Below are 12,971 nucleotides of genomic sequence, written 5' to 3'. Positions count from 1 at the left end.
TAAGTACATTAGAGTATGCAAGATAATTTTGGAGACACTCCAAACACTCTGGAGAGCATCCCAGATGATGTCCACCAGCAGAAGCCTTACCCGGGTCTCTATTGTGGAGCCCATCCCGGTCCAGCAGCACACCAGGGTCTCCCACTCAGCTCAATAAAACTCTACATAATTTTTTCTTATTTTATGTACTGTAAATTTAAATGTTTATGTTGATTTTGAGATGTTTAACGTATGTTGTAAATAGTTGGGGGAAAAACGTTATAGAAGAATTTGTTTCATGTAGAAATTATGACTGTCATTACAAAAATAAACAATGTCCAGAGCAATGAATTCTCTTTTATTTACACATTTAAAGTTGCATAATTTTTTTTTCCTTTTAAAAAATATAAGTGAAAAAAGTTAAAGAATATATATATATATATATATATATATATTTTTTTTTTTTTTTTTTTTTTTTTCTTAATCATTCTTTCAAGAAGAGAGTGTGTCCTCAGGGATTGAGGCAATGAGGGTGCAATCATCTCATCCATGAGGACAAACCAGGGCCAAGTTTCAGCAGTGGGTTCCCACTCACACCCTCTCCTGTCCCAGGACACGTGCAATCCTAAGGCAGAGCAAAATAACCATGGCTTGTTAACAACAACAGCACATACATTTCAGCAAAGATGTGATCTCAACTTTCTTACTTTGTATTTTTAAAATCATATTCATGTTCAGAAATCATATTCATGAATACTCAAATTTGGTTAAAACCTTTGTAGACATAGCAGCACTACAAAAACACATACAAGTGAAACCCCATTGCCTTATCTACTGCTTTTCCTATTGTTGTGGGCTTTATAGGGTGAGTGATATTTCTTATTCACACAAGTTAGACAGACTAGTGCAAATATTACAATAACATTTAATTTAATTTATTTAGTTTATTTATTTATTTTAAATTGCAGTTTAATAAATTGAGCTGTCTGCTCCTTGCTTCCTGAAACAATTATTAAACTACCCAGCAAACACAGAACGTTCCCCTAACGTTCCCTTTTGGTTCCCATTTGGTTATTTTTTTGGGAACCAAACAAGAACGTTCTGGGAACGTTCCCTGTAGGTTATTTTTAGGATCTATGTTTATAACATTAAGGGAACGTTCCCAGAACGTTCCCTGTAGGTTATTTTTAGGTCTAAATTTATAACCTAAAGAGAACGTTCTGGGAACGTTCCCTGCAGGTTGTTATTTAATAACCTAAAGAGAACCTTCCCAGAACGTTCCCTGCAGGTTATTTTTTGGTTTAATTTTTATAACCTAAAGAGAACCTTCCCAGAACGTTCCCTGCAGGTTATTTTTAGGTTTAATTTTTATAACCTAAAGAGAACCTTCCCAGAACGTTTCCTGCAGGTTATTTTTAGGTTTTATTTTTATAACCTAAAGAGAACCTTCCCAGAACGTTCCCTGTGGGTTATTTTTAGGTTTATTTTTTATAACCTAAAGAGAACCTTCCCAGAACGTTCCCTGTAGGTTATTTTTAGGTTTAATTTTTATAACCTAAAGAGAACCTTCCCAGAACGTTCCCTGTAGGTTATCTTTAGGTTTAATTTTTATAACCTAAAGAGAACCTTCCCAGAACGTTTCCTTGCAGGTTTTAGGTTTTATTTTTATAACCTAAAGAGAACGTTCTGAGAACGTTCTCTGCAGGTTATTATTTTAATATCACTTACTATTAACAGGCAGATTCAACTGACAAGTCGTCAGTACGGTCCCCTAAGGTTATAAGACAACCAACAACGTTCAGATCTATTCGCAATAACTTTTTATTAATGACATTTTAAATTATGTTATATATTTTAATTCTATATGTTAAATGCTGCGTGACTTTGAAGTGTTTTAATGCGCATGCGCGTGATCAAACACTGGAGCACGTGCGCTGCGCGAGAGCAGATGGAAACGTCATCGACAACTGACAAACAACAAAACTCCCGTCTCTCGCTGTTTCACTGCTTTCAGGTAAGTTTAGACAACAAAATCTCACAAATAATACACACAAACGCCCCTGACACATTTCTTACGTGTAATTGACACGCTTCTGTTAAATATTTATTTAAAAAAAATGGTTTTATGTCTTTGAAAAAGTCCGTTAGCATCTACGCTAGCTAACCGTTTTCAAAAGACAACGTTAGGCCTAAGTTACGTTAAGTTGAGGTCTTATTTATGAAAGTTTGGGTTTTTAAACACATATTTAGTGTAGATAACAGTTTTTGATAGTTTTGCTGGTAATTTGTCAATGGGAAGTAAGCTAATTTATTTAGGCTAACCTAAAATAATGCACTGTATTGTTAACTTAATCAGTGACGTCACTTACCAATATTGCTAAAATGTGATTTCAGAATAGCGAGAGAAAAAATAAAACTCTACAACAAGGGGTGAGTTATTGTTTAATCATGATGATAATTCCATATGCATTTATTTCACAATATATTATCTTAAGATTTGTATTTATCTTTTATGCATTTCACCTCTGTTCTAGCTTGGTTCCTTGTAATAAACCTATCACATGTAATATTTTTGGCTCTGTGACAAACAGCATGTTATGTTCCTAGATCATCATGCTGTGATGGCCTGCTGCACTCCCTGTCCAAGAAAATCTCTATGAACCATATGACTAGTAAGCAAAACCACCTCAAACATACAGTGCACTGCTGTTCAAAGGTTTGGGGTCTGTAAGATTTATGCTTTTGAAATAAGTCTCACATTTTAAAATCATTAACCCCAAGTTTTTTCAGTGAGATTGTCCTTGAGAAGCCTGTAAGCTAAATAATCAGCTAAATAATAGGCGACTAATACAATATTATAATGGTCATAGTTATAATAATTCATTTAACTATTATGATAACATGATATCCTGATGATTACTATATTTTATTTTATTTCTTTAGGTCTGTTTTGAATTATGTTGGCCAATGAGACTGACACCATACTGTCCAACTCAAAGGTATTTATGTATTTTTTTATTGATCAATACTGAAATTCTTTGTACTTTTAAATGCGGTTCAGGGGGGTCGACAACTTTAGGCAGTTATTTTTCACAGATTTATTTATTTAATGTTTATTTGACAGGGACAAATGCATAGAACATTGCTTTATAAAAAATACAAAGTAGATGCCATGCATACAGGTTTATAGCCATGACTAATTTGCAACCCCTTGATATCTTGGGCAGCTGTGGCTCATACTCTTAGCCTTTAAAAATGTTTGAATTGATATCCCCAATGCAATATCAGGGGGTAAATATATCAGTAGAGTTCTTAAAGTTATGGCTTTGCTCTTGTTACCAGATGAGATAAAATCCCTATTGTTTGGCCCTGTATTCTTCAGGACAAGACCTTGATGCCATCCACAGTCAGTAGATGAAGAAGGTGAGTTTAGCCGAATTCAGTTCTCTTTCACTTTTTTTTTACAGACACGTGCACGCAAAATGAAGTCAAAATGGCGAGTTTCCTCTTGTCTTGTGTTTTAAACAGAAAGAAAACGGATGCGTGTCATTTATATTAGTTCTGCGCATTCGTCTTAAAGGGACAGCAGCCTAACGTACCCGCAGCTGTGTCGCCAATGGTGATCAAACATCAAAAGAGAAAATGACTTGTAGCTTTAGCAAAGATACATTCATTTTATAGTTATTTTATTTTTACACTGAAGACTTATTTTACATTTTGATAAATCAATTTCTGTACCTGATAAGTTAGATTTAACTGAAAAACGTAATGCACTGCTTATTTCAACTGTGTTTTTCTTCTATTGTATTTATCTATGCTTGTTATCTATTGTAATTTTCTATGCAGGTTCACTCCTCTACAAAATCCCCCCAATAGGGGTTATGCGGAGCGCCCAGCGGTTGAACCGGAAAGAGGTCTAAGCATTTCCGCTTTTCACTTCCGTACACATCTGCAGCGGTAGGTGATCTCTGAGTTTACTGTTAATTTTTGCTTATTACACTAAAATTCTTACTTCTGTTTTAATTAAAATGTCACGAAGGCTAAAATATCAGAAAAGGGAACATCCGAACAGCAGTTTTTGTTGTGTGCCGGTCTGCTCTATGTCGGGGAAAATGAGTAGTACAAATAGGTTCTGTACTCATAAAGTGACGTCAACATCAGCAGTAGCATTCGCCGTCAGGCAAGTGTTGTTTAAATAAACTCCTGATGTACTTACAAACTTTCCAATGCCTCGTTTAATGAGTACAGAACCTATTTGTACTACTGTAGTAGTTTGGTACCATTCTGGGCATTATTAGTGGGGTAATTTACCAGATACAAACCTGGAGCCGTTAGCGCATGCACTAAACCATACGGCTGATATCTCTAAATAAACTCTAAATTTTTCAATATCGTGCAGCACTAATATTGAGCATATCTTAAAGTGAACCTGGAATGATAATTTGTGATACCAGATGAGATGTATGTATGATAGATTTTGAACTGTACTATTTTTTTTTTATTTCAGGTTCCAGCGGAAGGCATCAAGGCATCAGACGTTGGCCTGGACAGATGCACCTGTAAACTACACCGACCTTTGCTTTTGCATGGATGGCTGATTATTACCATGTTCTGTGATGGTTTCATTATAGCAAAACTGAGCACCTGTGACAGTGGAATTTGTAGGTGTAAAGTCACAGAGATTAAAAAAAAAAAATTGATAGCAGTTTAAAACTTTTTTTCACTTTCTTTCTCATAAACAACACAGCAGTTACAGGTTTTCAAATTCTTCATTGGAGGTGAGACTTATACATAAAAGGTAGAGCGAATTCGCAGGTCAGAGTTCACTAGACTTAAATATTATTTTCTCTGTTTTTTATTTGACTTCAGAGAGAGAGGCTTAATGGGTATCCTTACCCCTATATAAAACATTCCTTTTTTGATTTGTAGTCTGAAATAATAAATAGTGCAATATAAATAAATGCAATGTAGTGTTTTGAAATATATAAATTTTTCTATACACATTGATGCTGAAATATCTGAATAAATACATGATACCAGCAGCGTTTGTGCTCTCATATCTCCTACAGCTTGTGACACACAATCCCACCTCACTCTTTTCATTTGCTCCAGATGAATATTAATGCCATTACAGGGCTTGAATTTTGGCATGGGATTGTGTGTCCATGTAACACGTTGTCTTTTTATTTTCTTGTTAAATTTGAAGATGGTGTTGGGAGTTTAAATCTTTTGAGCGGTGTGAAGATTGGCACATTCATGTATATTGTATATAAATAAATACTTTTTCAACTTTTTAGCCGAAGTTATAGGCTACAGTTTGCAAAAGATAGTTTTAATTAAAATGTTTGTGCAGTTTTATTTATTGAAATATTTTCATGTTTGAAATATTAAATGTAAATTACTGTTCCTGAATACATTTTGCTAATGCTGTTTTTAATGACTTATTTTAGGTTGAAAATTAAACAATGAATCAACAAAAACATGGATTGTGTGCTGATTTATTTAATACAAACTGATTGATTTACTTATTAATGATAGTTTCTGTAAATTCAATTTATTGTAATAATATATTCATAGGATTCTTAAGTGTTTGAACAATAAACAATGTAGAATATGTTTGTAGACCTATAATTTGTGTACAGGCATATCAGGATGTGTAGACGTTAGGAGAACGTTCCGAGAACCTTCCGGGAACGTTCTGGGAACCTTTCGGCAACGTTCCGGGAACGTTCCCCTAACCTTCCGGGAACGTTACGAGAACCTTGCGGGAACGTTCTGGGAACCTTTCGGCAACGTTCCGGGAACGTTCCCCTAACCTATAGGGAACGTTCTATTAACGTAAAGAAAACTTTCCTGGCTAACCAATAGGGAACGTTCTGGGAACCAAAAACTAACGTTCCCAGAACGTTAAATTGTTAGCTGGGTGCATCGAGATAACGTTATGTTCAATGATTAAACGTTCACGTTAATTACCATTGTAAAATCAAAATAAGCCAGGGGTAAACGTATATGTTCCCTTTTGCAATCGGTCAGGAATTGATTAACGTCGACACATTAACGTTAACTTGCCTAGTGTAAACTAAGCTAGCTAACACATTTTTAAACTAATGTAAGTTACATAACGATATCTACCAGATAAATTCGGCAGAGCAACATGTCTTGTACAGGCTACTAAATATACAGCAGCACATTTAAATGGTTGTTTGTTTCACTTACTTCAGTTCCCTTACGAGAACGTTCTCTCGTACTGCGTTGCAAACGCTGTGGGGAAAACTCCTTTTCTCGAGAATATTGAAGCCTTTATTTTAAAACGCATTGCTGCAGCATAAGCGAGAGCATCAGGCTCGCGCGAGCTAGCTGATAGGCTATGCTGCATGCAACTGCACGAACCAATGGCGAGAGAGCAGAGGCGCACGAACCAATCAGAGAGCTTGGCGCCCTGCCATACTCGAGCGCGCCAAATAGGGCGTGGCAGAAGAGTATAAATACAGAGAAATCTCGCCATAAAACAGATCTAATCTCCTTCAGCTTCGAGACTCACCTCTTCGCTGAAATCTCCAGAGAGAAGCCGCTCGTCGTTGAGAAGCCCTTCAGCGGAACAGCTTCAGGTTTTGGCAGATCATCCTCGCAGATCGCCGGCTGAGCGTTTCCCTGTGGCATCCGACGAGTATCCTTTTTGCACTATCTAAAAGAGCATACCGCTGTTTTCACAGCGCGCGAACAGCGTTGTTTCAAATGTCTGTTTGCGAGTCCTGCGGGGTTTCCCTGCATGTGTCTGACAGACACACACTGTGCGCGGTCTGTCTCGGTCCTGAGCACACCGAGGCAGCGCTCACTAAAGGCGGCTGTCCACACTGCGACAGCATGACCATGGCGGTTCTCCGGTCACGTCTCGCCCTCGCTACTTCAGAGGGCGAACCCGCTTCACTTCCGTCTTCGGCGCCCCTCGAGCCCCGTAGGAAGAAGCGACGAGATCAGAGGATCCCCGAAAGCGGTGAGGTTGAAGAGCTCACGCCGGGTCTCTCCCCGCGTGCTTCACCCGCCTCCCAATCCCCGGTTCTGTTCGCGAGAAGCGACCAACGCCCCTCTCTCGAAGCGGCGGGACTCGTTTCTTTTGGCGGATCGGCGGATGAGGATGACGCTGTTTCTGTGGCGGCATCCGAGAGCGAGGAATGGTCGGGCTCTGTGGACCCCGCCCCCTCTTCTCTGAGCGATCGTCCTGACACACGTGCGAACATCGACGCCGAACTTTTCCGTGTCATGTCTCGCGCTGTCGACGAACTAGGACTCAACTGGCTTTCCCCAGCTGAGCCTGCAAGAGGCCGCCTCGACGAGTGGTACCTGCCGGGCCGCCAACAGGCCCCCCGTCAGCGCGCCGCTCCTTTTCTGCCGGAGGTCCACGAGGAGCTCACTAAAAGCTGGCGCGCGCCCTTTTCAGCGCGAACGCGCGCTTCCGCTTCTCACACGCTCTCCTCTGTCGACGGCGCTGAAGAGAAGGGCTACGTGTCTCTTCCCCCCATCGAAGAAGCGGTCGCCGTCCATTTATGTCCTCCCACTGCAGGCAGTTGGAGGTCTAAGATGACGCTGCCGTCTAAGCCCTGCAGGGCCACTTCAGCTTTGGCCGCCCGTGCCTACGCCACCGCTGGCCAAGCTGCCTCGGGGATTCACGCCATGGCCACACTTCAGGCGTTCCAGGCCAAACTCCTCCGCTCCATGGATGAGTCAGGCCCTTTCCCGGACACCCTGAAAGACCTCCGTAGCGCTTCAGACTTGGCGCTTCGGGCCACGAAGACCACCGCTCAAGCTCTCGGCCGCAGCATGGCCAGTTTGATTGTGCTTGAGCGCCACCTGTGGCTTAACTTGACGGAGATCAAGGACGCAGATAGAACCGCCTTCTTAGACTCTCCGATCTCCACATCTGGTCTCTTCGGCCCATCTGTCAATGGCTTCGCGGAGCGCTTCACCGAAGCACAGAAGGCTTCTAGTGCTATGAAGCACTTTCTCCCCAAACGCTCCAGCTCGGCTTCACGGCGTCCCAAGAGAGCGCCGCGGCCAGAGAAGTCAGTTCCTCAGGTTCATCAGCCCCGCCCAGCGGCTGAGACCGGTCAGCGCTTAAGGCCAGCGAAACGTTACCCTTTCCCTAAGCGCCAGGGACCCAGACCGAAGCTCACGCTCGACCTCGAGCCGAAGAAGCCGTCCTAACCGGCAGAAAGAGGGGTTCATGTCCCGCCGCGGCCGGACCAGCCCCGAAGATCGCTCGAACACTGCTCACAGCCCCCTCTTCAGTTCAGGCGGCTGGAGTAGTTTTAAATGCAGAAATAGGGCCTGCTATCTGTCATGCACCTCTGCACACAAACGCTGTTTTAACAGCGACCCACAAAAAGCACAAATCGAGCAAAATTTCACTTTCATGTCTAGTCGAGCCCCCGTCTCCGGGCGCTCAGTCTTCAGATATGATCATACCTCTGGTTCATCGGGCTCTGGCATGGCAGGCCATACCCGGAGTCTCAGAGTGGGTAATGAACATCATAAAGCGCGGTTACTCGCTTCAGTTCTCCCGCAGACCACCACGCTTTCGAGCGGTTATTCAAACTTCAGTAAGGAGCACACTAGTTCATGTCCTCCGCACCGAAGTACAGGGTCTGCTGGCAAAGGGGGCTATCGAGAGAGTTCCCGCTGCACTAAGCGAGTCAGGGTTTTACAGCCGTTACTTCCTCGTTCCGAAGAAGGACGGCGGCTTAAGACCCATTTTAGATCTCAGGCATCTGAACAAAGCCCTCATGACACGGCCGTTCAGAATGCTTACAACCAAACACATCCTGGCGCAAATTCGCCCAGGCGATTGGTTCTTTTCAGTGGATCTAAAAGACGCGTACTTTCACATCCAAGTGAACCCCCACCACAGGCCATTCTTGAGATTCGCCTTCGAGGGGCAGACATACCAGTACACAGTTCTACCTTTTGGACTGGCACTGGCACCTCGTACGTTCACGAAATGCATGGATGCAGCTCTCTCCCCCCTGAGACAGCGGGGAATGCGCATCCTGAACTACCTCGACGACTGGCTCATTTTGACTCAGTCAGAGGCGGAGTCCAATACTCACAAAGCCTGGCTTCTCAGTCATTTAGAATGCCTGGGGCTCAGGGTGAACTTCTCCAAGAGTATTCTGTCCCCCAGTCAGCGTATTACGTTCCTGGGAACAGTTCTAGACTCCGTACTTATGAGAGCGTGGCCCACTTCTACCCGCGCTCTCTCAATCCAACAGCTCGCCGCGTCGTTCACGAAGGGCACTCATGTACCCCTTCGAACGTATCAGAGGATTTTGGGCCTTATGGCTTCGGCAGCTTCAGTACTCCAACTAGGTCTACTGCGCATGCGTCCTCTTCAGCTGTGGCTAGCACCTCGGGTACCCCCTCACGCTTGGCGTACAGCAAGGTGGACCAGCATTGCATTCTAGCACTGGCCCCTTGGATGAACGCCAGCTGGTATCAGCAGGGCGTGAGCATGGGAGTGGTCTCAGAAAGGAGGGTCATTTCGACAGATGCCTCCAACTCAGGTTGGGGAGCCCTGTACGAGGGCAGGCCTGCCTCCGGCCTCTGGTCGAGCTCGGAGAAACGCCTACACATAAACTGCCTCGAGATGAGAGCAGTTTTTCTGGCCCTAAAAACCTTCCTTCCACTCCTGGCAGGACACCATGTCTTGGTCCGGACGGACAACATGTCAGTGGTGTCCTACATAAATCGCCAGGGCGGTCTCAGATCCCGCAATCTGCTCGCCATAGCTACCCAGCTGCTACTTTGGGCTCAAACCAATCTGCGCTCGCTCAGAGCAGCTCACGTGCCGGGCACGTTGAATACAGGAGCAGACATGCTCTCTCGGGGCAACGTTCCCCCAGAGGAATGGTCTCTCCACCCCCAGACAGTTCTCCTATTATGGGAAATCTTCGGACAGGCAGAGGTAGACCTCTTCGCCTCAGAAGACAACTGTCACTGCCCAATCTTCTTTTCGAAGAAAAAGGACGCGCTGGCCCACGACTGGCCCAATCGTCCCCTTTACGCGTTTCCTCCGGTCTCGATGCTGCCTCAGGTCATCGAACGGATCAGGAACACGGGGTGTGCGATCCTCTTGATAGCTCCTCTCTGGCGGTCCCAATCTTGGTTCCCAGAGCTGATGCAGCTGTCAGTTTCAGACCCTTGGCCAATTCCTCTGAGGAGCGACTTATTGGCTCAAGCGAACAGAAGGATATGGCACCCCCGTCCCGACTTATGGGCCCTTCATGCCTGGCCGCTCAACGGCTACCCCAGGACCTCCCAGAGGGCGTCCTGAATACTATTCTGGAGGCTAGAGCTCCGTCTACTAGACGTCTCTACCACCTTAAATGGTCAGTGTTTTCCAGCTGGTGTCAGGCTCGAAACCTCGACCCTCACTCTTGTGAAGTACCGTTGGTTCTTTCCTTTCTCCAGGAGCGGTTGGACGCGGGACGTTCCCCGTCCACACTCAAAGTTTACGTGGCAGCCATCGCGGCTTTTCACGTTTTGGTGGCTGGCTCTTCTCTGGGAAAATGCGACCTTATTGTTCGCTTCCTTAAAGGAGCCAGGAGGCTCAACCCGCCTCGGCCTCCCTCAGTGCCGGCCTGGGATCTTTCTCTGGTTCTACGGGCCCTCAAGGGACCCCCCTTTGAACCCTTGGGGTCCACGGACCTAAAGTCCCTTTCCCTGAAAACTGCTCTGTTACTGGCACTGGCGTCAGTCAAAAGAGTAGGGGACTTACATGCGCTTTCCATAAGCGCTTCCTGTCTTGAGTTTGGCCCCAACGACTCTAAAGTCCTTTTGAAGCCAAAACACGGTTACGTGCCTAAGGTGCTCTCTACTCCGTTCAGAGCGCAGGTAATTTCGCTGTCGGCCCTCCCAGTTTCGGGAGAAGACAGTGATGCTCATACGCTCTGCCCTGTTAGAGCGTTGAGATTATACTTGGAGCGTTCGGCCTCGTTTAGGCAGTCCGAACAGCTCTTTGTCTGTTTCGGGGGCCGAACCAAAGGGTTGCCGGTCACGAAACTCACGCTATCCAGATGGATAGTTGATGCTATTGCTTTAGCATACACCTCACTGGGCCTTCCTTGCCCCATGGGTGTCAGAGCTCACTCCACGAGAGGCATCGCCTCCTCGTGGGCTTGGACTAGTGGTGTCTCTATTGAAGACATTTGTGCGGCGGCAGGCTGGTCAGCTCCGTCCACATTTGCGAGATTTTATAACTTAGAGGTCCCTGCTTTACAAGCACGGGTTCTCTCAATCTAACCTCGGCTCTCCGGTCCGGGTTAAATTTCTAAGTTGTATGGGAACTTTACATGGGCTGGCCCCTTTCGCCCTAGCCTATGTACACACCAAGTATCTTTAGACCCGATGTTCTGGTCTGTGGTATTCTGGCTACTTTCTATCCCGGAAATTCCTGGATTAGAGTAGCCACGAGACTTAGCACGGCGTTTTAAAAAGTGTTCCCACAGCGTTTGCAACGCAGTACGAGAGAACGTTCTCGTAAGGGAACGTACTTGGTTACTTACGTAACCTCGGTTCCCTTAGAGATAAGGGAACGAGTACTGCGTTGCCCTGCCGTGCTATCCTCGAACATCAGGTATTTTCGTTCAGTCGATTAGACCTGTTTTATGGTGCGATTTCTCTGTATTTATACTCTTCTGCCACGCCCTATTTGGCGCGCTCGAGTATGGCAGGGCACCAAGCTCTCTGATTGGTTCGTGCGCCTCTGCTCTCTCGCCATTGGTTCGTGCAGTTGCATGCAGCATAGCCTATCAGCTAGCTCGCGCGAGCCTGATGCTCTCGCTTATGCTGCAGCAATGCGTTTTAAAATAAAGGCTTCAATATTCTCGAGAAAAGGAGTTTTCCCCACAGCGTTTGCAACGCAGTACTCGTTCCCTTATCTCTAAGGGAACCGAGGTTACGTAAGTAACCAAGTACGTTTATCCGCGATGAAATCTGATTCTCTCTGGAGCAGCAAAGTGATCCACGGAACGTAGAAGAGCGGTTACATCGGTCTGCTGACTGGTCGTGGTCGTCGAGAAGATTTGTGTTTAATGCCCATGCGCAATCCTGTGTGTAACCTTGAAATTGTACATTCGTCGAAACAAATATTTCTTATTTGAGCTCTTAATGAAAAATATTTATATTTAACTATGTTTTGAACGAAAAAAATATTATTTGAAAAGTAAAACAAATAATGGTAAACTGAATTGAAAGACAAATTATTAATTGGATGAAATACTGCTTGAAAACCTTTTTACAGTGTTGGATAAGTCACTCTTCTTGATGGTAGTAAGAGGGGAAGCACAGTGACAAACTCATCGCTGATCACAATTCCATGCTCAACTAATTCGTTTGCTTTTTCAATTGTGTTGAGGAAAATCACCATGGCATTGTTCATCCTCGAGGCAGAAACAATACATTCATGCCCCACAACCACACCGACAGCCATGCAACATTCCTCAACACCTGCAGCGGACGCCACTTTAACCGCATGGCGCCGCGTGAGTGAACCCAAACCCTGCGCACTTTGGGCCGTCATGTTTCCCTGACAAAAACAGGTAGCACGAGGTCCCAAAGGCAAAACCAAAAAAATAAAAAACACAAACAAACAAACAAACAAACAACAAAACAACAAGAAAAAAGAAAGAAAGAAAAGAAAGATCCACTCGAGTAAACCACCCACGCTCACAACCGTCCACTCGCACCCAACACTCACGCCGGAAGCAGAGAGAGAGAGAGAGAGAGAGAGAGAGAGAGAGAGAGAGAGAGAGAGAGAGAGAGAGAGAGAGAGAGAGAGAGTGGCGGTTCTAGACCACAGTAACTGGGGGGGCCAGGCAGGGGCCACTTGTGCTTTTAGGGGGCACACCTTTAACATTCAACTTAACCTATTTTCCGTATTATTTCAAGTCATTTTTCACCATGTCATGCATGACTGCAATCTCTAGAAAAAGCTAATA

The 12,971-nt window shown here is 44.6% G+C and overlaps 1 protein-coding gene and 1 long non-coding RNA gene across 6 annotated transcripts in view; one reads left to right on the top strand and one right to left on the bottom strand.

Annotated features, from left to right (window-relative positions):
* Positions 1-461: 461 nt before the first annotated feature.
* Positions 462-12,971, bottom strand: part of LOC308688027 (protein NLRC3-like) — a 91,950-nt gene continuing 79,440 nt past the window's right edge. For all 3 annotated transcript variants that reach the window (XM_081360857.1, XM_081360856.1, XM_081360858.1), the window contains one exon: positions 462-604. In XM_081360857.1, coding sequence (XP_081216983.1) covers positions 518-604 — 87 coding nt within the window. In that variant the 3' untranslated portion in view covers positions 462-517. The remainder of the gene's footprint in view (positions 605-12,971) is intronic.
* Positions 2,586-3,938, top strand: LOC308688318. Of its 3 annotated transcripts, XR_014029873.1 has the most exons (4): positions 2,586-2,651; positions 2,923-2,978; positions 3,362-3,402; positions 3,826-3,938. It is a non-coding gene; the product is annotated as an uncharacterized lncRNA (long non-coding RNA). The 3 variants fall into 3 exon arrangements; XR_014029875.1 differs by lacking the exon at positions 3,826-3,938 and having other exon boundaries at positions 3,322-3,404; XR_014029874.1 differs by lacking the exon at positions 2,586-2,651 and having other exon boundaries at positions 2,842-2,978.

Source organism: Scardinius erythrophthalmus (assembly GCF_964197995.2).
Source record: "Scardinius erythrophthalmus genome assembly, chromosome: 1".
NCBI lineage: Eukaryota > Metazoa > Chordata > Actinopteri > Cypriniformes > Leuciscidae > Scardinius > Scardinius erythrophthalmus.
The sequence above is the reverse complement of the archived record's forward strand: the minus strand, read 5'-3'. Positions and strand labels throughout refer to the sequence as shown.